The sequence below is a fragment of the Bacillus rossius genome, chromosome 8 (assembly GCF_032445375.1).
Source record: "Bacillus rossius redtenbacheri isolate Brsri chromosome 8, Brsri_v3, whole genome shotgun sequence".
Classification (NCBI taxonomy): Eukaryota; Metazoa; Arthropoda; class Insecta; order Phasmatodea; family Bacillidae; genus Bacillus; species Bacillus rossius.
Window position 1 is genome coordinate 17,757,531 of NC_086336.1, and position 26,442 is coordinate 17,783,972.

General features: G+C 36.2%; 1 protein-coding gene across 10 annotated transcripts in view; it reads right to left on the reverse strand.

Moving 5' to 3' along the window:
• LOC134535543 (WD repeat-containing protein 7) overlaps window positions 1-26,442 on the reverse strand; it is a 191,086-nt gene that overhangs the window by 113,900 nt on the left and 50,744 nt on the right. For all 10 annotated transcript variants that reach the window (XM_063374703.1, XM_063374699.1, XM_063374697.1 and 7 more), the window contains one exon: window positions 834-924. In XM_063374703.1, coding sequence (XP_063230773.1) covers window positions 834-924 — 91 coding nt within the window. The remainder of the gene's footprint in view (window positions 1-833; window positions 925-26,442) is intronic.

A 26,442-nucleotide genomic window follows, 5' to 3' on the forward strand; every position in this document is an offset into this window, starting at 1 on the left:
AATCCACGTTGGTACGGACACAAGAACTTCAGTCGTATTTTTCCAGTTCCCTGATTATTTACACACGCAAATTTTTAATAAACTTCTTGATTAATGCAATGAGCCCCTAAACTGAAGAAACTTGTTTTCTTCTAAAGAAAACTAAATAATGTAGCAATTCAGCTTATTTCACAAAGTCATTCTGGTATAGACAAAAACTTAATAGCTGTACTTTTCCATCAAAAATATAATCCTTTCTTTTTTCTTTTTTTAAAACTTCCGCTGACCAAAGACAAATATGACTCGAATAATTCTAATGAATAAAATAAAAAAAAAAAGATGAAAGAAAAGAAAAATATCCTATTTCCCGAGATAAATAAGTGAAATTATTCTAAATAAATATTGGTTCTCTTAGTATAAGCTCCACCGAACATATAATCAACCTTAACTAATTTGTATTAAGCACACATTTGAAAATAAATATTTAACTAATTTAAATTCTATAAACCATATGAATATATGTAGGTTTTATATATATATATATATATATATATATATATATATATATATATATATATATATATATATATATATATATATATATATATATATAAAATATTCTATCCAGAAGTCAATTATAATTCAGAAAACTGGATTTGCTGAAGCCTATGTGTTACCTCCTCAAAAACATGACATTTTTCCCTCTTAAAATTTCACTATTTTCTTACTTTTAATGAAGCTGTAAAATTCACTGAAGTCAAACAACTCCAGTGTAGTTTCTCTTACAAAACCTCTAATTGTTTTAAAAAGCATTATTTCAGTGACAGTTTTTTCCCTGAACCAAATGTGCTCACCTTATCTGTCGGCACAGCTAACACACAGTACAGGAAGGGATTATCAGAATCAATCGACTTGCTGTGGAAATCTTTGTGGTCCGGAATGCAACTGTAAGTAAGAAACAAAAAAATGTAAAACATACACAATGTTTTTAAGAGAACATATTCAATTATTTACACTTCCAGTAAATTTTTTTCATGCAAAGCTCTTAACCATTAACAAAAAAAAATCATGCTGTACTACAGTACATTCAAAGGTTACAATTTTGTTCATAAATGATGCTGGTATATTATACAAGAGCTGGATTACAATGATTTACAAAAAAAATATCAAAATTAATATAAATGCTATTTCAAAAAAAAATATTGTAACTGAAAGGAAGTAAAAATTTTATTATGTTTATGAATTACCGAATAACGCAAAACACACCCAAATATAAAAAAAATTAAATTATAAATATGACTCCAAACCAACCAATGGTGTCCCCTCAGTTTGCTAAGGCCGTTATGACTCACCACCGCGACAAAGGTCGAGGTGCTGCAAGGTTGATGGTCGATCTTGCAGCCAGCCCCTTCCCCTAGCAGCCACCTGGGCCGAAAAAACAGAGTGTACGCGACTTTGACCAGGACAGCTACGTGCAGCTGTGTGTGAGGTTCGTTTGTGCTGTGGAGTCAGCAGTGTTCCGGGGGCCGACACCCAGGGTATCCTGCCGGGCAACGAGCCTTCTGCCTCCGCCACTGGCATTCGCGGCTCCTCACTCCAACCCGCCGGCTGGCACCCTCTCCCAGCAGTCCCAGCAGTCCCCCCCCCCCCCCCCCCCCCAAATCATTCCATCACCCTGTATCCCATTCCTACCAAGGCAGCAGGCTTCAAACTTATAAAAATTGGTTTTACAATAAAGTTTTTCGTATAATGGAGGATATATTTTTTTTCCATGACCATTTTTCCATGACCATTTTTCCATGACAAACAGTACAAAATTGCAATGGCTTATATCCAAATAATTATATTAAATCCAAATTCTGCATTGATTCAAACATTTATGTAACAATAAATTTTTTTTAAAAACAATAAAGTTCAATGTAAAAGATATCATTATGAAATTTTATTTAATGATACTTACAACTAATTATCATGCAATTGGAACAGTAGTAACATACACAGTTACAGTAATGCTAGGCCTTGGTTAAACTCTGTTCAGAATAAGATGGCTCTTCTATTTTTTCTTCTTTCCATGACTGTTGTTTCATTTTACTAGGCCTTTAAGTTTCTTAAACAGTGTGATCACCAAGAGATGGACATACACAACTAACACCATTAGGGAAATCAGAGATGGAAACTGTAAGGAACTAGTACTTTCCTGGATAACTATGGAAAACAGTGATGGGTCAGATCCAAGCTTTCTCAAATCCAAAGCTATAATTACATTTTTAAAAGAATTACCTCAAATCTATACCTCGAGAGTACGGGATATAATAATACATGAGGAAAAATCACAGACATTTTATTTTTTAAAAAATTCAATTAATGTTTTATAAATTAAATATAAGAAATATTTACATTTTTTTAATATAAAAATTATAATTTTTTTGTAATGACAAAGCTGGTGGCAAAATACAAAACATTTTATTTGATAGCATTTGTAAAGATAAATAATGCACTCCTTGTCATCCACAAAGCTGCTAGTATTTAATTTTTATGAATTTCCTTTCTATTCTATTTCCCCCATGACTACCTCGGTCATGTCTTCTGAGTCTATATCAGTTTCTAATTATTCTGAAAGTCTACTATATTGGGCTATCAAGGCTTTAAAATCAACTAAATACACAGGGCCCGATGGCATACCTAATTTTATTTTAAAAGGTTGTTCGCACCGTTTAGTACCTCTTCTGCATTACATTTTTAATATCAGTTTGAAAACAAATATTTTTCCCGGTAAATGGAAAATAGCCTAAATTATTCAGATTTATAAAATTGGTACAAAATTAGGTGTCTGAAACTACAGGTCAATATTATTACTAAATGGGTTATCTAAATGTTTTGAAAAAATTACATCTAAATTCCTAAATTACTAAACTTTCAACTTCGTAATATATTATTCAGTAATAAACATTGTTTCAAGTCTGGAATGTCTAATACTACTAACCTACTTACTTTTCATTATAATATTGTTACCAATAGGGGTCTGGCAGATGCATGTTATTTCGACTCAGCTAAATCATTCCTTACTTCTTAATCAATCATCCAATTTTGGCCTATGTGACCATTATGTTAATTGGTTTTTCAGTTTCTTTACCAATAGTCGCGGTCGGACGTCTGCCGGTGATGGTCACTTTACTTGTGCGCTCCCGCGTTGGCAGTATAAAGGGCAACCTTAATTAAATATATGTATGTCATGTTTATTTTAATATTGTTTAATGTCATTGATGTGTTAGTTATAATTTGTGTATTATCATCGATCTATATGGTTGTTTAAAGTTTATAATCAATGCTGTAGTCTAGTACGATATATTTTAACTTTGTAAAGAAATAATGGAGAGATATAATAAGAATTTTTGGCAGAGCCATTAGCTTGTGAAAGGAATTTCATGAATAAATGTCAAGTCTGAGGTCAGTAATACTAAAAGTTCGTAAGTTATTGAAGTTGCATCATAAAATTATTTAGTAGAATTATAGAAATAGACTATAAAATTACTTCAGTATTTTGAGTGAACTCTCAAGATTACTATATACTATTGTCGTGGATGGATTCATCCATGTCGGTACGATTGATCTGTCGTGCTAAAGAAGAAACTACCGACTTTACAAGTGAATTAATCGTGCGATTATATTAAAATTTGATCTACCTTAACATGATAGTCTTTGAGAACTGATGGTGTGCGTGTAATCACTTCAAGAGCCGCACCTTTACCATTCTATGAATCAAAGGAAGAGTCTCGGAACCAGCACCAGTCCTTCGAAAACTATGACCACCAACCTATAGAAGCCGGATTCGAGCATCATCCATGTTAAAGATCACCAAACTGTGATAGACGACGCAAATTACGTTGATTTTGGTGACGTCGGTGATTAGATTGTCCGAAACGAATATACAGACTTCGGTATTGATATGCGGTAAGTGCAACATGTAAATACCAGAAGACGGAACATGTTCGAGGTTCTAACCCCGGGAATATCAAGAGGAAACTACGACCGATACAGAGACTAAAACTTCAACGATTGTGCGAACGCTGGACATCCTTGAACTAGAGATTATTTTTTTTCATAATCCTGAAGTAAATTTGAAAAGATATGAACTGAGTAAGTAATTAATTTTAAGTCTAGAGTCTTGTTAATATTGAGTTCAAATTATAAATAAGCCTTCCTTCTCAAACTTTAATAATTTAAGAATTATTAAAGTAAAGAACCTAGCTTCTAAAATTTGCCCACGAATACCCTGCTCTTTAACTAGCCGATGGCAGATATATTATATCTATAGGAATATGTTACAGACTGAGTTTAAAATTTTCAAATAGTTATGTAGATAAACAACTCTCAACAAATTACTCGTTACAGCAGTTACTAACTTTTTTCTCCAACACCAATAGTGATAGTTTTAAGATTAACTCGTCAATAAACGAATGTCAGGAATTTCTGGGGTTTCCAATGCCCCAGTAAAATGAATCTTTAACCTGTACCATCATTTCTAATAAAGATATGAATAAAAACAAGAACTCTCCTCTGAAATGGTTATTAACCGGGAAGGAAACTTCAACGGCCGTCTCTATACCTCCTACAATGGAATCGAGTAAGTTAACTGACTTATTGGATCTCACTAAAATACATATTATGTAGTAAAGTTGACGAACTGAGAGGTGAGAATCAAATAATAAAAATGCTTCTAAATGATTCAATAAACGAAATCTGTGACCTAAAAAATGAATTAGTTCAAGTAAAGTAACAGCTGAATTGTAAAAATGATTTTCTAATGTCTTATAGTCAAGTAGTAACAAAAGCAAGTGCCATCAGTAAACATGATCAGGCGTCAAGACATGTCGTGTCTTCGGTCGGCTCGCACAGCAACCGGACGGCTGACCTACTTACAACTCGGCGGGACTCTCGTGCTGACAATAACATCCTGCCCAACCGTAACAACAACCAGCAGGTCGACGACCAAGGTTTCACCTTTGTGAAAAACAGTCGCAAGTCCAACTCAAACGTGAACCAAGCTCCATTATCCTCTACAAGTGAAAAGAAAAGAACACCTATGCAAGCTGGAATCAGGAATACTTCCTCTCTAAAAACTATTGTTAAGTCTTTAGTCAAAAGAACTAAAGCGCTTTTTGTAACTCGCTTTGACCCATCAGTTCAAGAGAAAGAAATAGTTGATTACATCACACAAGAACTTAATCTTACTCAGGTTGCAGCAGTCAGCTTATACTGTCCGCGCACGTTGGCTTTCCCTCCCCCTCCTTTCCCCTCCTTGATGGGTTTCCTTGTTCCTCCCCTTCTTCCCCTTTCGCCCTCCCACTCCGCCTCCGAGCTTCTTGCGACGGTTTTGCGACTGGTCTGGTCAGTCGTCTTCGGGCTCGGCAGGGCGCGGGTCTCGCTTGCAGGTATGGTTGGCATTAGATTGTTGGAGCGCGGCGACCGTTCCATTAGGCCATGTTAGCAATGTAGCTTCTTTCCTCTCCTTCTTGGTCAAATTTTTCTTTCGGCTTGTCGCTTCTAAATTTTTTTTCGGGTAACCGTTTGTATGTTTTTGCTCTATGCCAACCGTGCCAGTATATATCTGGCCCTTGTACATTTTCTTTTTGTGTCCGTGGCTTGCCGCGTTTGAATTATATACCGCCCCTATTTTTTTTTACTGTGCTTGCCGTTTTCGATTCCTTTATTAGGTTCTGCCGGGCCCGCTGATGACGGCCGGTCGAGGCGCGAGGCGTAGTTTTGTTCTGTGGTATTCTTGTCGCGCTGGCTGGTCGTTCCCTATTTTAAGATAAGCACTAGTTGACACGGGTGTTTAACTAGGTCCTCGCGCGTGTATGTGCGGTGTTCATTCTTGAGTTTAAGTCTTGGTGTTTGGTGTTTGCTGTTTGCTGTTTTAGTTTTTTTTTCTTGTGCCCTAAGTACAGTTTGCTATGAGTAGCTGGCTTATGTTATGAGTCGCTAAGCGACTTCTTCGCCTTTCATTGTAAAGGCCCCTTTTGCCTGACCTGATACTTCGTCATTACGAGTGTCGTTTGACTCTGCGTGTACACGCGAGTTTGTAGCGCAATGTTATTTTTTTTTGCGTGCCACTCTTAATTTTACGGGTGCCTATATGACGGTATTTGGTAGTGATCTTATGAAACTCGTCATTGTATGTTCAATTTCGTGGTAATAAATTGATAAATGAAAAATTGTACCTCCTGCGTGAGGCTTTGAGACACGTCATACTATTGAGCTAGGCCATTCTAGAAGGTTTTAGTGACTTTGAGCCTTTCTGTTCGAGTGGTATGTATATTTATATACTTCTGGTAGGTATTGCCGATGACTGCATATACTGTCAATTCTCATTAGGGTAACTTGTAATTTGTTGAGGACAGTCCTCCAGTTAATGTTGATGCAACTTGTGTACCCGTTTAGTACGACTTGTTTGTAAACGGTCGTTTCGGCTGTGGGACAGTGTGGTTTGTAATATTGTGGATATATATGCTTGTTCTTTTGTCTACCTTGTATGCTGGTTTGTTCTCCTTACGGGGTTTGAGGCCGTGTCCTCTCTCCCTTACCTTGTTATGATTGTTTGTTTTTTGCAAATAAAGGGCTATGGAAATGGATCTTTTGGATGTCTCTCATGTTATTGCTCACTTCACCCTAGTTCTGCTTTTGTCCCTAACTGAAGGGATGCACTCTAGTTTGGTATTCCCTGCGGCTCGAGGGATCTTTTTGTGAATTGCCCCGAGCGCTGAGGTAGCACGCTGCGGTGGGGGCTTTTCCCTCCCCATTAGCCTGCAACGTTAAAGTAGTTAAACTCTGCTCCAAGTACAACACCTACGCTTCCTTCAACGTCTCGGAATTGGAAGAAGATCTTGACAGAATTTGTAACACAGCTTTCTCATTAGTCCATTTAACAGAAAACTACATAATGATCAAATCTCTACAAACCTGATAGCCAATCCTGTTATCCACAAATCAATCAGTGAGAGTCAAGAATCAACCATCAGTACTGCTTGCAGCCTGAAAGAAACGTCTTCCATGAAGGTGGCAGGAGGACCACCTTAGCTCAAGTCTGTTATGACTATGTCTGTGTCCTCTGAATGTGAAATCTTATATCAAAATGTCAGATGCTTACGGAAAAAAGCTGTTGAATTTTTTGATAAAATCTTAAGTACTGATCAAGATATAATATGTCTGACTGAAACATGGTTCACCAACAACAGCATCAACTCTCGTTATTTTAACGATAATTATCTCATATTCAGGTCAGATAGAGACGCTACCCTAACATTAATGGAAAGAGGTGGCGGCATCTTGATTGCAGTAAATAAATATAAATTTAAAAATGTAATGCCATTGCACGATTTTGATCACTCAGGTGTTGAAGCCGTATGGATAAAAATAAAAACCCAAAAATCAAAGTCCTTAACCATTGGCAATATTTATATTCCCCCACAAAAATCTCCTCCTCTATATGCATCTTAGTTTAATGATATTGAAGGTAAACTGACAAATACTTTTGATAATTTATTAATATTGGGTGATTTCAATGTGCCTGGTGTTGTTTGGTCACATTTGCATACATTAAATATTATTCAGTCAAGTATCAAATCTAAAGCACGGACTTTAATCAATTTTATTTCAGCCTTGGGTTTATCTCAGTTTAATTTCACTCAACCTTCTAATCGGCTACTGGATCTCTGCTTCACCAATCTTGATCATTGTATTGTTAACAAAGCTCTGGATTCCCTCGTCAAAGAAGATCCGCTACATCCTTCTATGTATTGTGATTAACATTGAACTTAACACAGAACAATTATTTCAAAATGTTTCTTCATGTTTTAAAAACTCTAAGGATGGTGATTATCTAGGTTTATATAATGCTTTAAAAGAACATGATTGGTCACCTATTTATAATACTTGTGATGTTAATTTTATGGTCGATCATTTTACATCTACAATGAATCATTTTATACGTTTGTATATTCCTAATATTGTGAAAACTACATCTAAATATCCCCATTGGTTCTCCTATCAACACATCAAGTCATTAAAATTGAAAAAAACAACTACCATAAATCATATAAAAGAAATAGAAATCCTTTCTATTATTCTTTATATTCTCAATCACGTCGAGATTCAAAACTACTCTTATCAAGAGATAAAAAATTTTGGCTGCAAAATATTAATAACAAAATTAAACTGAATTCAAAAAATTTTTGGAATTACGTACGAATCATGAGGAAGGGTTACAATCAACAACTCTCTCTCTCAAGACCAATGATAAAGTTATAAATAACCCTACTATCATTGCTAACTGTTTTGCTAAATACTTTTCAAGTGTCTATGTTACTCCACCCTCAAATACTAATTTACCCACATCTTATACTACTAATCGTTTCATTCCTATGACTAACATTTCTGAAAGTTTGGTTCTATGAAGTATTAAATCACTAAAATCTACCTTTTCAACAGGACCAGATGATATACCTAATTTTATTATAAAAGGTTGTTCTTTATTCCTTACTCCTGTCCTTATGCACATTTTTAACAGTAGTATTGAAAAGGGTATCACCCTTGTAAATGGAAGCTAGCTAAAGTTATACCTATACATTAAAAAGGTAACAAGCTTAACGTTTCTAATTACAGTCCAATTTCTCTGTTAAATGGTTTCGCTAAAGTTTTCGACAAAATAATATTTAAACATTTAAACTTTAACTTAAAAAATCAACTATCTGACTCTCAACATGGTTTTAGAATTGGTAAAACCACTACGACCAATTTAGTTTCATTTCTTAACTCTATCTATTCTCAAGTTATAACTCGTGGTCAAGTTTATGCTTGTTATTTTGATTTAGCAAAAGCTTTTGATACTGTAAATCATCAAATTCTTCTATATAAATGTGCTAAATTCGGCTTATGTAATAAATTTATATCCTGGCTGACTAGTTATTTAAACAGAAAATATTTTGTAGCAATACAAAAAGCACACTCTGATCTACATCCTGTTAGTTCAGGTGTACCACAGGGTGGTACACTTTCACCTCTACTTTTTAATATTTATATTGACGACGTAACTGTTGGTTTAAATCATTCAATTGGCACTCTTTTTGCAGACGATCTAAAAATATACGAGAAAATTTCATCCATCCATGATTGTTATCTATTCCAGTCGGACATCAATTCAGTTATTGAATGGTGCAACTTAAACATAGTTCATCTTAACAAAGATAAAACCACCATAATAACCTTTACTAGAAAATTATTTCCCATCAATTATGAATATAAAATAGATAACCTTCCTATCTTTAAGACCCCTTTTGTGAAAGATCTTGGCATCCTACTTGATTCAAAACTCTTTTTTCATCTACATATAGATACCCTTGTATCTCACTCAAGAAAATCTCTTGAACTTATAAAATTCATTACCTTCTATACATCCAATCCAGATTCTATACTATCCCTCTACACAGCTCTGATTCGATCAAAACTTGAATATGGATCAATAATCTGGAATAGCATTACTAGTAGTGATAGTGAAAAACTTAATTCAATTCAAATCAAAGTATCTAAATATATAACCCAAAAAACATCCAAGTTAATAGAACTTAACTCTCTTTCAGGTTCCCTTTCTGATAGAAGAAATATTCTATATGCAATTTTTGTTCATAACTGTTATAACTATAAACTGTTTTGTCCCCACATTTTTGAAACTACTGGGATAAAAATTCCTTCTTTCAACAGTCGCAAACCGCCATTTTTATGTACCTTATATAAGACTCATAATATAATTTACAGATTAATTACCAATTACAATAAATATGAGGAATTCCTAAAGACAACAAATAATAGAATATTCATTAAAAAAAATTTTCTTCTGCTCATCCTTAGATTTTTAAGTGTTAAATAAACCAATAAAATAAATAAATAGTTAACTATAAATAAAAATTATGTATTAATAAAGATAATTTATTTTTTATCCACATCCTGAGAATTTAACTTTTTGATTTTGACTAATCTAAATTTGTTTATTTCATCTCTTCCTGTAGAGAATGATTGTTTCATTAATCAATTGTTTATTGTGTCTGTGTCTATTGTTTATTTTGTCCTTTGCATTCTGTTTTGTTTGTATCTTTTATTGAAATATGTTTTTTTTAATTGTTTTCATATATTTTTTATATCCCCGTGCACAGCCTAGTACCCTCTTATGAGGTGTTGGTGTGCATGTCACAACTGTAATAAATAATAAATAAATAGATGATTTTTTGTATCTATTAATGATCATAAATATTCTCTGTACAATGCTCGTTCTGGTGTACATCAGATAGGTACACTTTGACGCTCCTCTTTAATATATATGTATTAACGATATTACCAAGGTACTCAACCACTCTATTGGTATATACTATTTGTTCATGTTCTAAATATTTATAAAATTATTTCTATATTAAATGACTGCCTATTATTACAGGAAGACATAATTGAAGTCAATAATTGGTGTTTACAAAATCTGGTCAAACTTAATAAAGATAAAACCAAGGTCATATTATTAACTAGGAAATACCATCCAATTGAATATGAGTACGAATTAGCTAATTTTTTTGATCTCTAAATCCCGTTTCATAAAGGATCTTGGTGTCATTATAGATTATAAATTATATTTTCACAAAAAATTTGTTTATTTATATTCTCATGCTCGAAAAACTTTATTAGTTCTTATAAAATGCATTACTTCCTATGCAACTAATTTTGACTCAATTATCTCCCTCTATTTGGCACTTATACGATAAAATTTAGAATATGTACTGTTCTATTATCTGAAATGGCATCAACCTAACTGATATTGAAAAAATAGAAAACATTTAAAATAAAGTTACTGAATTAATTATTATGATGAATTTTCCACGACCTAATTTAACTACCCTTGTAGACCATTGGGCCTATCATGATACACATTTTGTTCATAATTGTTATACTTATAAATTCAGTTGCTTATATCTTCTTGACAATACCATCTTGAGAATGTCCCAATTCAATTCCTGCTTATGTTCAACCCTGTGTACTCTTCATACTAATAATGATATTATTTACAAGCTTATATTAAATTATAATAAACTTTATTTAAATTATAATAGTGTATAACTGCAATTGTAAATCTGAATTTTTTTTATATTGTTCTTAGTTTCAAGCCTATGTCGGTTATTTCTAGCAATTATGAATAAACAATATGTGTTAATTTTGTATTATTTTGTGTCCTTTTATGTTATTAGGTGTTTATTGTGTTTGTCTTTATTTACTGTATTAGTGTGTGTGTGTGTGTGTGTGTGTGTGTGTATCTGTTGTTATCACTGCTAATGTGTGGTACTATTGCCCTCATGTTTTGGACATCTGCGGTTGTTCTGCCTGCTGTGGTATTGACGGTGGTGGGAGTCCATACCTTTGCAGTGATTACTATGTATTTGTCTTTACATGCTGTGCCCACCATTAAAGTATTATGACTGTCAGTGGGTAAGTTACAAATTTAAATAAAAAATAAAAAATTAAAAAATTAAAAAAATTAAATCAATACTTGTAAAAAATCGTTTAACTCCAAGTTATATTCTCCGCAGCTACCAGCACCACTAGCAGTTTTTCATGATAAAAAGAAGCTCAATAAAAATTTCTGTTTGCGATATGGGTGAGCTTTATGAAAACCAAATATGAATAAGTTAAAAATCACTCTGATGACACTGCGACTTAAAAATATGTGACACGACTTTCCGTTCTTCACTGAAAAACTAATATTTGAAATTAATTATTTAACACCATTTATGAACAAAACACTACACAAAACAATATTTACAGACTGCATAAGTATATTTAAAATATTATTCATATCACCAACATTTAAAAGCTTTAGTATGCTGTAAAATTCACACACAAGCACAAATTAGTGATCAGAAAGAAAATCACAAGAAGGAAAGTAACATGAAGTTTACAGAAAAACATATTAATTAAAAAATTATTATTATTACAACATGGCATGACAAGCACAAACAAGAAGAATAGCATATTATTTCCACCATTAATAGTATGTTATAGAGAATGAGTCACAATTTGACCGACTAACTTCTGCTGCAACTACATCACAAAAAATAAGTAAAAAACATACATACACCACTCCCTCACTTAGAACTACTAATGTGTTCCTAAAAATGTTTGTGTTATTTGAAATCGCGTATTCTGAAGCATTAGTCTCCATAAATATCAAACCTTATTTACTTAATGTGAACCAAAATGTGTAGGAAAATATTTTTTATGTAATTTAAATGAGTAGAATAACACTCAACATTAAGTATGTCACATTATTTATCTTTATAAGTCTACCACTGAATACTTTGTACGACAATACGACACCGCATAACGGTAGACAGGTGGTTATGTACTATCGTCAGTCGTCTGGTTGGCTTGCCCACTCGGAAGTGACCTTCAACTCACGTCCGTACCTTTCCGTGAACTTTCCTAACCATCCTTTACTCACAGAGAAATCGATATTACTTCCAGATATTTACATTTTAATTTTTCAAAAATTAAAGTGCATATTCATGTATCACCACCTGGTTCACACCAATTCTGTCAGGCCCGTGATTTATTTTTCACTGCACCATTAATTGAACAACCTCTTCCATGTGAATCATCTGTTCATTTCTGTTGCGGTATCTAATGTCAAATATATTCCCGCTAGTATAACCAACATCATCAGACTTAAATAAACATTTGATGGAGACTGTATTTTGTACAATTGTGCGCACAGTTGACTTGCTAAAAACTAAAGTGCGACCAATATAAGTGTGGCCTTCATGACATTCTGCACGCCGTAATACTTTTAGTTTTGTCTCAAATACTTGAACACGGTGCATTACGCTCTCAGTTGGAAGCCATGATTCCAATATGATTCCAACTGCAGGTTCTTGCGCACGTACAGTTACCGGCTGACGAATGGGCAGACGTTGCTTTGTGCTGTGCAAGTTCCCTTCCACTGGTTAGACTGACTTCACGGCCCGGTCTATTGCCAGGCGACAACAGTATGGCCCAGCAGCATATGCGCGGACGTAATAACATTTGGTCCTTCACACTCAATAGCTGCAACTGAACTTGCCATAGCTGATGTTTGTGCAACAGCCGATAGCGTAGTCAGACCTGCACGCGCATCTCTTTCCCCCCTCGTACGGCTAACTGTATGCCACGGCACATCTGTTGTTTGCCGAGTTGAAACAGACTTCATGGCATCGTGTCAGACATTTTTTGCGTGTGATTTGCCTGAAATTTAAAAACATGCTAATCAAGACTGGGGCAGTAAAATTAACATCCAGCAAAATGAATTCGCGTAATTTGAAGACATGCTAAGTGAGGGACTGATGTACAACATATGGTCTGTACTTCCCAAGGCTGGACACCTTTGAAAATGGAGCTGAAAAACTTTTTATTGAAAATTATAGAGAAATTATTTAAGCTGGAACACTTTGCATCTGGGTAATGTTTAACTGTACAATATTTCTACAATCAAAACAAAACTTGTTGCTGTCATAAAATACATTCTTTAAAATAATTGGAGGTAACAACAAGTTAGAAAAATGTATGGAAAATAGTGGTGTTACCCCTAAATATTTAAATGAAATCATTTTACTTTTTATGACAGCGGCAAGTATTGCGATGGTTGTAGAACTTTGATTGAACACATCTAGACATTTAGTGTCTCATTTTAAATAATTTCTTTATTATATGAAATAAAAAAGTTGTTGAGCTCTAACTTCAAGGCTTAAAGCAGCCTTGAGAAGAACTTTAGACAAAAAGTAGTTTTTATATGTCTTTTGTTAATTTTTTTAACGATAAACCTGCAGTTTAAAGTTTTCTGTCAAATCCTGACTCAAATATTTATTTTATAGTCTCCTATACATATGTTGATTGTTTTCATGGGTTCAACATTAGACAATACTGACCCGACACACTAACAATATAGTTGTATTAAGTTTTGATTCATACTATTATTGTGGAAGTAAAGTGCCAACCTTATTAGGCCATTCATAATTCTACCTAATGAGCAGAAACTTCTTGGAAAAAATATAACCATCAAAAATTTCATTGAGAAATTACATAACTTTTAAGCTGATTCAACAGATAAAATTCTTCTTGCAGATTATCTTAAAGGGTTTATAGACCATGAATCAAATTCAAATTTCACAAAACCAAACATTATTTTTAATGCTGTTACCTAAAACTACATTTTTTTAAAACTCTCTTTGTTAAAATAGTATTGCATTTTATTTATACGTACACACACCCCACTACCATGCACACACATGCATACAAATTACAATTCCTTGTACTAAATTACACTGTCTTCGAAGCATTTCAGTTTTCAGATTGAATTGAAAACATATGCATACGAAACCTATATTATATTTAAATGCACAATAATTGCAAATGCATTTACAGACTTATAAAAATTATTAAAGAAAATACAGGTAGGCAGAGAACAATAACACAGGTTATCATTCTGAATGCACAAAAAAAGAACTCCCATTTTGGTTGTCGAGAGAAGTGTAAATTGTACTCTGCAAACTTGTTCTAAAGTTGAAATCTCAACTTTATAGATTAGATATAGCCTACAGATACCTATTAGAAGGACAAATTTCTTAATGGTTTCTAAACTATTGGTTACATTACATCAGTACATAAGTAAGTTACCTAACTGTGGTTGAATTCTACCTATAAAATTATTCTCTGAATAATTATGTTGAAAAAATTATTCATATTAATTTAACTTATAGTTGAGAATATTATTCAAAATGTTGTTTTAACTTTAAAACCATCTAATTATGTATAAATTTAGCATGGAAGCAATTTGGGAGTCTAAATATATGATTCTTTAAAAGATGTATAATGTCTGCAATTTACAACAGGGAAAGTGATTAGATTAGCAATCACTATGGGAAAAAAGTAGCCCTTGAGCGTGAGTGTCCTACCTGAAACATAAGCTCAAAATGTGCACTGGATCATATATTTGTCTTTAAATTTTCATCTGCTATGTTTATAAAACTGGTGTTCACTAAGTTAAAGTGAGTGCAGAGCAGTGGTGGATCCAGGATTTTGGTTTGGGAGGGGCTTGACCCAGCTGAGGTTAGGCTTTATCAAGGCAAACACTAAAACAATACTGGACCCAGATGCTTTTGGAGGGGGCTTGAGCCCCTTAGCCCCCCCTCTGGATCTGCTACTGGTGCAGAGTATCCAAACAAATCTGTAGAAACATTTATCTGAATTTTCCATGACTTTCCATGACCAGAAATATATATGCTTCTACTTCTTTCAAAAACTATACAAATGGTGACTATCATGGACTATATAATGGTATCAAAGATCATAATTGGTCAGATTCCTTCAACATCAGTGCTGTAAATAGTATGGTGGATTATTTAAATCCAAAATGATTGAGTTCATATATGATTACGTATATACCTTGTATTGTAAAAACCACATCAAAGTATCCTCACTGGTATTCCTAACAATTAATTCAATCATTGAAACTGAAAAAGAATTACTATAAATTGTATAAATGTAATATGAATCCATAATAATATCCTTATTTTTGTAATTTCACAAAGACACAAGTTATATCTAGAGATAAATTATAAATTGGCTTCAAAATAATATAAATAAAAAAATTAAAAAGAACCCCAAAAAATGTTGGAATTACATCGGATTATGAGAAAGAGTTGTAAAAAACAAATGTCACTTAAAATAAATGATAATGTTACTAATAACCACCTACAAACTGTGAACCAGTTTGCTGAAAATTTCTATAGTGTCTATGTAACCCCTATTGACCAAAATAATCCCCCTACTTTCAACTTCTCACATTTTTCAATCCCAATGGCTAACGTCACTGAGAGTCTTGTTCTCCGAGTATCAAAACCTTAAATCTACTCTGTCAACAGGGCCAGACAGCATTATTCCTAATTTTATTATAAAAGGCTGCTCTTTACTCTGTGCACCTCTTTTAAACACACATTTTCAAAACAAGTATCAAAAGAGGCATTTTACCCTTGTAAATTGTAAAGGTCATCCTATCTACAAAAAAAGTAGCAAAATAAATGTGTTCAACTACAGAAATATATATCTCTTGAATGGTTTCACATAAATTTTCGATAAAATAATAGTTAAATATCTTGACATAAGGTCAATTAAAAAAAAAAAAAAAAAACCATTCACAACATGGTTTTAGAACAGGAAAAACTACCATGACCAACTCAGTACCTATTATAAATCCTATTTTTTCAGAGGTCAGGTCGATGCATGTTTTTTTGATTTAGCAAAAGCTTTTGATACTGTGAATCACAACATTCTTCTAAATAAATGTGCTAATTTTGGTTTAAGTGACCAATTTATAAACTGGTTATCTAAATAATAGAAATTTCTATATTTAATAAAAAATATATATATTCTGATTTAAACCTGGCTATGTCAAGTGTTCCACAGGGTGGTATCATTTCACCATTACTGTTCAATATTTACATTGATGATATAATTTCAGCACTCTTTGTGCCAATGACCTAAAAAACCAAATGAAAATCGAGGATAGGAACGGTCGCATCGTGCATAGAGGACGAGAATATAAAAACTATAATAGAATCTGAACAGCTTGACAGAATTTGATGAGGTTTGTTTTGTCTGCTAAAAATTTTCATTATGGAGACTTGAATATACAGAAATACAAATATGCAGAACATTTGGCTGTCAATTCATTAAAATCAAATCAGTAGCGGCCGGGAGTCTGTAGCCGACGGACGTGTGCGCGCCGCTCCTCGTTTATCGTTGGTTATCTTGATCTATTTTGGTTTAACATTGTCTGTTGGTGTCAAATATTAATTCTTCTATCTTAGATCAACCCGATTTCCGGGGTTTTTTGCCCCATAATGAATCTCTCTCTTTAAAGTCCGTGCAGGTCGTCAACACGGAAATGTTTAGATCGCCGACCAAGAAATATGGTTCCAGTACTAGTGCAACTCAGGAACTACCCACGTTGGAGATAACCAAGCTGGAAATAATGAAGCCAGATGCTCATAAACTCAATGATTTAACTAAAAAGGTTGAACTGCTTTGCAACAAAGTTGATGCTCTTCAAAATGAAAACGCTCAACTTAAGTGTCTGCTTATCGACTCGCGCTCTGAAACAGCCGAGATTAAACAAGAACTCATCTTAATAAAAGAAAGTTTGATTGTAATAAATAAAAGTGAGATATCTTATAGTCAGGCATTAATGAAGTCTTTGAGCGACAAAAAAACTAAACGTGTAGCAGCACAGAGCGTCTCGGGTAACGGGCGTCCGTCCAGTGACCTACTTCCGACGCAGCGAGAAAAAAGTGATGTCACCAAAAACAACTACACCAACCAGCATGCTGACTCTGACGGCTTCACCGTTGTGCAAAATGTACGAAAATCCAAAATGAATGCGAATACAGAATCCAAGCGTAAGTCGGAGAGAAAGAAAACACCGATGCAAGTGGGAATAAGGAATATTCTCACCCTTAAAACGGTCGCCAAGCCTGTTTCGAAAAGAACAAAAGCACTGTTTGTTACTCGTTTTGATCCTTCTGTTCATGCAAACAAGATAGTTGACTATATAACTAATGAACTCAATCTTTCACATGTTAAGGTAGTGAAACTTGGAACCCAATTCGATTCTTATGCTTCGTTTCACATAGTAGTACTTGAAGAAGATTTTAATAGAATAAATAACATATATTCTGGCCGAGTGGGTGCTTAATTAGTCCCTTCTACAGTAAACTCCACCCGGAAAAAATTGCTAGCAGTGACTCTACTTCGAATAATTCCGTCAGCACTGATAAGACCCTCATCCCAATGAAGCCCTTATCAGCTGGTGTCACTGCAACGAACCTGTCTCCGGTGCCAGGAGGAGCACCGTAATTTGTTTTCGTGTATCCTATTTCGAAGGAATTGGAATTTTTTTTATCAAAACGTCCGTGGTCTAAGAACTAAATCAAAAGAATTCTATGAAAACATTATTATCTCTAATTATGATTTTATCTCTCTAACTGAAACCTGGTTCAACGATGTTAGCATTAATTCCCACTACTTCACGGATCAATACTCAATCTACAGAAATGATAGAGACGCCTTGCTGACTTCTAAAGATCGTGGTGGCGGTGTTTTGATAGCAGTCAATAAGTTTAAATTCACTTCTATTCAGCCTATTTATAACCTCGACTACCCCGGAATTGAATCTGTTTGGTTAAAAGTTAAAATGACTCAGAATAAATCCTTTATAATTGGCAATATATATTTACCACCCCAAACATCTCCAAATATTTATTCATCTTATTTAGAAACTTTAGAAGATAAACTGGCTGCTTATCAAGATGAGTTAGTGCTACTTGGTGATTTTAACGTCCCAGGTGTTGATTGGACCAATAATTTAACTACCAACATCGTGCACACTGTAAAGTGTTTGCACTCCCGGGCTAAGGGTTTTTTTGATGTGTTATATTTTTACCTGGAAGGTATTTTTATTTGTGTTGAGAATTTAGATTGAGAAGGTTGGTATGGCCAGATGTGTTTTTTTTTATTTGTTTTGTTTTGGAAAACAAAGGAGGGATATAACAATGGTGGAGGAGAGATGATGAAGCTTAATATGTTTGTGTTCCGTGGTGAATAAGAAAAAAAAAAAAAATTCCACCAACCCAAGGCTTGACTTGAAGATCCCGAAGCATTACATAATTGGCGCCTGAACAGGGACCTGAGGAATAGCAGTACTCGGGGAACTTAAGCAACGGATAAGAAATTGAAGTCGGCGTGGTGAGTGGAGAAGTGGCGGCGGCGGCTGACCACGAGTACAACAAAAGGAAATGGCGGCTTTTGAAATCGGCAAGCATCGCGGGAGCACTTAACGTGTAATCGGGAATAACAGCAGCAGGACATAAGGTCAGCTCCATCCAACCCCAAACTGTGATAAATGACGTTAAAGTGTTAATATGTTGAAAGGAGGCCTATGACCAGAGTGTGTGTGTTATTGTTTTTTCTCGTTTTCTTTGGGTACTAAGGTTAAGAAAATTATATCAGTGCCGAATACAGGCGGGTAGCAATAATGGCATAGTCACTCCTGCCAGGTTATTTGTGATAGCCTACTACTTAATCAGGTTGTTTACAGTAATTAATTTTATGTTGCAGGCCTGTGTGCCGTTTGAAAGGAAAAACGAAGTATTGAGTAGCATTCAGTTGTAAGGTTATGTAAGTGTAGAGTTCAAAAAAAATATGACACCAATAATTACTAGGGCCGCATCGGCAGCATCAAACTCAGCTGGAGCTGATATGTGTAATAATTGTCCTGTAGTAAGTGTGGAGGTAATAAGTGAAACCGAGGAGCAGGGGGAAGCAAAAAACCAAATGGATGAAACCAAAAGTGACGAGGAGAGTAGTATTACACCTCCGCCACTCGGGGAAGGGACTGTGGACCTAGTGACCTTCATCAGGGGCATGTTTGATGAGCAGAGCAAAAGATTCGATGAGCAAAGTAGGAAATTTGAGGAATTTCGATCAGCAGTGAAAGGTGAGTTTGTGGAGTTTGGGGAAAAGCAGAGGGCGTTTGAGGCTCGCTATGCTAACCGACTCAACAAAATTGAGGACACAATAGGCCTAGTAGGAGTATGGCAAGCTAAGGCAAGTGAACAAATGGAGAGTTTGGGGGCAGAAGTAAGAAAACAGGACGTGGAAACAGATAGATTGGTGCAGCAGGCAACCACGCTAGAGTCAGCAATTGCTAATAGTCAGGGGGAAATTGCGCTCTTAAGGCATAAGCTAGGAAAGAGTAAATCAGAATTACCCAAAGAACGTAAGATCAGGGAAGAAGGTTTTGCTCAGGTGCAGGCGAATGTGAGCACATGGGAACAAAAAATCAACAGCAACCAGACAGAGGTGAATCAACTCAATCTGAGAATTGGAAAATTGGAAGGAGAAAGATCTGGGGGGTGCAAAGCAGGGAGTAGTTGTCGGAACATGAGATTTACACAGCCGTATCATGACGGGGACATTCCAAAGTTTTCAGGGCAGGACAGAACTCACCCTAGAAAACACTTGGAAAGGTTACATGAATTTTTTTCAGTATATGGATGTTCGGAGGAGGAGCAAGTGATAGTAGCAAAAAGATCCATAGTGGGGGTGGGGGAAAACTGGCTGCGGCTCATTGAAACTCGAATATCACACCTCCAGGATTTCGAAAGAGAATTTACAAAGGAATATTGGGGGAAAAGAATACAAGGAATCAATAGGGCAAACTTATACCAGGGGAGATGTATGGCCGGGCAACTTGAGGCTCACCTAAGTAATGTGGTAGAGCGAAGCAAGTACTACGACACACCGTTCAGTGAGGAGGAAATTGTAACCTTAGTGTATTCACAGACCCCTGAAAGTGTGCAGGAGGGGTTGGTAGGGAAAGATGTATCAACGGTGGAACAACTGCGGAAGGTGATGAAGGAACTAGACAGAATTAATGCGAGGAGGGACCAAAGGGGAAGCCCTTGGCACCAACAGAATCAGAGTGGGGGAAGTGGTAGTCAGGACAAGATGAAAGGTGGGTTTCAGGATCAAAATGGAAAATCTCAAGACTGGAACAGTAATAATAGCACAAATTATAACCCAAGCTATTCAGGAAACAGGCCTGGCAGAGGGGCATATTTTGGTAACAGCCGGTGGCAAGGAAAATGGAGAAACGGGAAAAGCGGTGGCGGATTGGCAGAGGGGGAAGAGCGTAAAGAAGCAGGAACAGGGCAGGGAGAAAGTAGATCGGGGGAAAGCATGGGAGTCGGACAGGTAGGCCATAATAATGACAAACTCAATACTTGCTCGGGAAACGGTGGGGATCGTCAAGCCTAAGCAGCCAGGCCAGGACGATCCAAGGTAAAGGACAGGCAGAAGAGCGGGATGCTGTTCACATGGCTGCAGCAATGTTTACTGGCGAGAGGGAATTTTTGTTATCAGAAGAAACACAGACGCCCAACAGCGGACCGGTACCGGAATTGTTATGCCGAATCGGAGACCAGGATATCGCTATCCTTTTCGACTCGGGATCAGAAGTATCAGGCATTTCTGAACAGTTTTTAACAGATTTAAATAAGCATGGGTTCACTTATCCGGTATTGCCGGTGCCACAACTTACCGTGATTGGGGCTACCAGAGGAAAAAGTAAAAAAGTAAACAAACAAATTTTTTTGGATTTTCTACTAGGGGAGGAAATTTACAGGGCGAATTGCTTATTTATACCTATGTTAACTAAAGAAGTGATAGTTGGTGTGGATTTTATGCATAGGCATGGTATGATTGTTAATTTCAAGGAGGGTGTGATTTTCATTAGAGGGATAGCGTATGACATGCAGAGAAGTAGCAGGGGTTCAGGGTGTAACCCTGAAGTACTGAGGTTGCAATGTGCAGAGGAGGGGGAATGCATGGAGTTGGAGAAATTAGGAGAAACATTAGGAGAAAGCCCTTTTAAATTACAAACTATCACCCCTATAAGTTGGGAGGAGGAAGTAAGCCAGGTATTGGGGCAATGTGAGATAGGAAGTGAAGAGGAGAGAATGAGATTAGGAAATCTGTTGGTGAACTTCAAGGAGGTTTTCAGAGGTGAACCAGGGTTAACTACTCAGTATGTAGCCAGAATTCCGGTGACTGACAGCACTCCGTTTAAAGGTAGGAGCTACCCTATCCCATGGGCATGTAGAGAAGAGGTGGAAAAGCAAATCAGAGAGATGGAGAAGAATGGTATAATTGAGTGAGGGAACAGCCCTTTTGTTAACCCTTTGGTTTGTGCCAGGAAAAAGGATGGGAGTGTGAGACTGTGTGTCGACTCACGAGGCCTTAAAAGCATTATCGTCCCTGACCGGCAGAGCCCTGTGGAGCCAGACAATTTGTTTGGTGCTTTCTGGGGATGCAAGTACATAAGCACTACAGACCTTGTGAAGGGTTATTGGCAGGTGCCCTTACTTGAAGCGGATAGGAAGTACACTGCGTTTCTGTATAAGGGAAGGTCCTACCAATTCAAGGTATTACCATTTGGTCTGCCAAACAGTGTAGGGGAATTTTGCAGGGCGGTAGATGCATCCTTAGGACCCGAACTAGAATCCAGGGTGTTGACCTACGTAGATGACTTGTTAATTGCGACTGAGAGTTTCGATGAGCACTTAGAAATTTTGGAACAACTGTTGTGTAGGCTAAGGGAAGTAAATGTGACCTTACATTTGGGTAAATCAAAGTTTCTGAGGGAGGAAGTGACCTTTTTGGGGTTTAGATTGAGTGCGGGAGGGATCAGACCAGATCCTGAGAAAGTTAGGTTAATCAAAGAGTTTCCTCGCCCAAAAAACCTCAAGGAGTTGAGGGGGTTTCTAGGACTGTGTAACTTTTACCGCCGTTTTGCAGAGAGGTTTTCAGATGTAGTGGCACCGCTGTTGAGGTTGCTAAGAAAAGATTGGGTGTGGAGGTGGTGTAGTGAATGTGAGGAAAGTTTCAGAAAAGCAAAGGTTTTGTTTGTGGAGAACTGTATAATCCACCATCCGGATTTCACTAGGACTTTCTATCTAAACACTGACGCGTCAGGCTATGGCCTTGGGGCCAAGTGTTTCCAGCGAAATGAGGAGGGAGAGGAAGAACTGGTAGCCATGCTCAGCAGGAGTCTAAATACAGCAGAAAGAGCCTATACAGTAACGGAGAGGGAATGTTTAGCAATCGTGTGGAGTTTAGCGAAATTAAGAAACCTAGTGTTAGGCAGCAAGATAATTGTACTGTCAGATCATCACTCTTTGGCTTTCCTACTAACTTGCAAGTTAATGGGGAGCAGACTAACGAGGTGGTGTTTAGCCCTGCAGGAGTACAACCTGGAGATGGTGTATATCTCAGGAAAAGAAAATAATGATGCAGACTTGCTCAGTAGAACTGTAGTTGAGGAGGGGGAGCTGGTAATGGAGGAAAAACCTAGGGCCGGGCCTATTATGGCACACCTCACTGCAGAACGGGATGATGATTTGATTAAGAGATTCGCAAAGTTAGGAGAGGCTCAGCGAGAAGATGAAACATGAGGTAGCATTATAAGAACGTTGGAAAATGAGGACAAAGATCTCAATGATTCAAAGGTACAGAAGCTGCTGATGTGGTATTGTACAAATGGAAGGGTGCTCTATCGGAGGGATGCGACAGGAAAGTGGAAAGCGTGTGTGCCAAAGGGCTGGGTTAATCAGTTAGTGTGGCATCTCCACCGGTCCATGGGACATTTTGGTGGAAAAAAGGTGTTTTGGTTGGCCAACAACAGTTACTTCTGGCCTAATATGGAGAAGTCAGTCAGGCAAATCATAAGCAGTTGTGATATCTGCCAAAAGGCAAAGTATCCAAATCGAAATTGGGAAGGAAGATGGCAGCCTATTATTCCGTCAGGACCAGATGACCTTGTAGCGGTGGATTTATATGGCCCTTTGCCTAAGTCAAGAGGAGGAGTGCGGTACATTCTGGTAGTGCTAAATGTGTTCACCAAATTTGTGCGTTGTTACCCATTAAAGAAGGCTACAGCAGCTGCTTGTGTCAACAAACTGCTTAATCATTACTGTGTGGAGGTAGGAGTACCTAAAAGAGTTCTGAGTGACCATGGTACTCAGTTCACAGCAGACGTTTGGAGGTGGGAGCTAGCTTGGAAGGGAGTAGATGTAGTCTATAGTTCAGTAAGACACCCTCAGGGGAATACCAGTGAAAGAGTGATGAGAGAGATTGGGAGACTACTTAGAACCTATTGCCACAACCAACACAGCAGGTGGGCGGAGATGATACCTTTAATGAACAGTTTTTTTAACCAACACGTTCACAGTAGCACAGGCTATGCTCCTAATGAGCTAGTGAGTGGGGAGCCACAGAAAGATAGCTTAGCTTTAAAGTTTGAGTTTCCAGAAGAGGAAAAGACCCAAATAGAGGACAAAATTGAAATAGTCAGACTTAAATTGAAGCATGCGGCGCTGAGGAGGGGAGCCCAACAAAACCTTTGTAATAGCATTTTTAAACTAGGTGACCTAGTTCTTCTCAGAGTCTGTGGGCGGAGTGATTTTTTGCTAAAGGAGAAAAAAAAATTGAGTTTGTTGTATGAGGGGCCTTTTAAGCTCATTGGGGAAGCGGGGAAGAATGTTTGGGAACTGGGACACTTGACCGATGGCGGAGGTGCTCGGGGTACATTCAACCAGTCTCTGTTAAAACCTTATATAACTGGGTAAGTGTTGTAACAATCATTGCTACTCTTGTTCAGTTTGTGTGAAGATGTCATGTTAATTTAAGGGAAGTGTTGTAACAATCATTGCTACTCTTGTTGTTCAGTTTGTGTGAAGATGTCATGTTAATTTAAGGGAAGTGTTGTAACAATCATTGCTACTCTTGTTCAGTTTGTGTGAAGATGTCATGTTAATTTAAGGGAAGTGTTGTAACAATCATTGCAACTCTTGTTGTTCAGTTTGTGTGAAGATGTCATGTTAATTTAAGGGAAGTGTTGTAACAATCATTGCTACTCTTGTTGTTCAGTTTGTGTGAAGATGTCATGTTAATTTAAGGGAAGTGTTGTAGTAATCATTGCCACTCTGATTGTTCAGTTTGTGTGAGAATGTCATGTTAATTTAAACGGACAAGTTGAAACTTTTGTTGTCATGTATAACAAGACTAGTAGAGATGGCTGGAAGGAAGTGACTACGGCAGGCCTAGATTTTTGTTTCTAGCAATCCAGTGTGTTCAATTTAGAGGTAAACTTCAGGTAAATTTTTAATTTAGTATCATTGTAAAATTGTACGTCAGTTCACCTGGGGGGTTGTAAAGTGTTTGCACTCCCGGGCTAAGGGTTTTTTGATGTGTTATATTTTTACCTGGAAGGTATTTTTATTTGTGTTGAGAATTTAGATTGAGAAGGTTGGTATGGCCAGATGTGTTTTTTTTATTTGTTTTGTTTTGGAAAACAAAGGAGGGATATAACAATGGTGGAGGAGAGTGATGATGAAGCTTAATATGTTTGTGTTCCATGGTGAATAAGAATAAAAAAAAGAACTCCACCAACCCAAGGCTTGACTTGAAGATCCCGAAGCATTACAACACGCACATCAAGACTAAAGCACAATATCTTATAATCTTTATATCTAGTCTTGGTCTATCTCAGTATAACACAATCCTATCATCCAAAAACCTTTTAGATCTTTGTTTTACAAACATCTCGCAATGTTCAGTATCTCATCATAGTGAAGCACTCGTCACTGAAGACCCATATCATCCTGCCTTAGTTATAAAAATAATATCTGACACCATTCCTTATGTGGTCAGTTCTTCTAGTCTCTAGGTCCTATATAAATGGTGACTATCTTGGTCTTTACAATGCTGTTAAAAACTATGATTGGTCAAATTTCTATGAATCTACTGATGTTAACTATCTTGTTGATCAATTAACTACTTGTATATGTCTCAATATTAATGAATTCATCCCCGTGTTCATTAGCAAACCATCTGGTTTTCAAAAGACTTAATGCAAGCTTTAAAATCCAAGAAACATTTTCACAAACTTTACATAAGAAACAAAAATATGTACTATTATACTAAATTTTCATTCTTTAGAAAACAAACCAAATATCTAATCAACCGTGATAAAATAAATTGGACCAGAACCACTAACAATAATATCAAGAACAACCCTAAGAAGTTTTGGTGCTATGTCAAAACAGCATTCGTTAAAAGTTAATGATGTCGTATCTAGTGATCCAGCAGTGTTGACTAATGTATTTGCTGAATACTTTTCAAGTGTTTATGTGTCCTCTAATGTCAATTACCAAGTTCCCACCTTAAATTCATTCCTTGATACAATATCTGTTCCCTCTGTTTCTGACAGCCTTGTGCTTTGGGGCATTAGGGCTCTAAAACCCTCAATGTCTACAGGACCCGACGGGATTCCTAATTTTATTCTGAAAGGCTGTTCACATTTATTAGTACCTCTATTGAAACATTTTTTTAATACTAGTTTAAGAACCCAAGTTTTTCCTAATAAATGGAAAATAGCAAAAGTCATTCCAATTCATAAAAACGGAAGCAAACTAAATGTAGTTAACTATAGACCAATATCACTATTAAATGGTCTCTCTAAAAATTTTGAAAAAATAGTTTTTAAAATCACTAATTTCCAACTAAAAAATTGTTTATCTAGTAATCAACATGGCTTTAGATCAGGAATGACCACAGCCACCAATCTAATTACTTTCCTTAATCCTATTTTTAATGAAGTCATTAGCAGGGGTCAGGTAGATGCCTGCTACTTTGATCTTGCTAAAGCTTTTGACACTGTAAACCATTCATTACTATTAGGCAAGTTATATAATTTCGGTCTTAGTGACAATTATGTTAATTGGT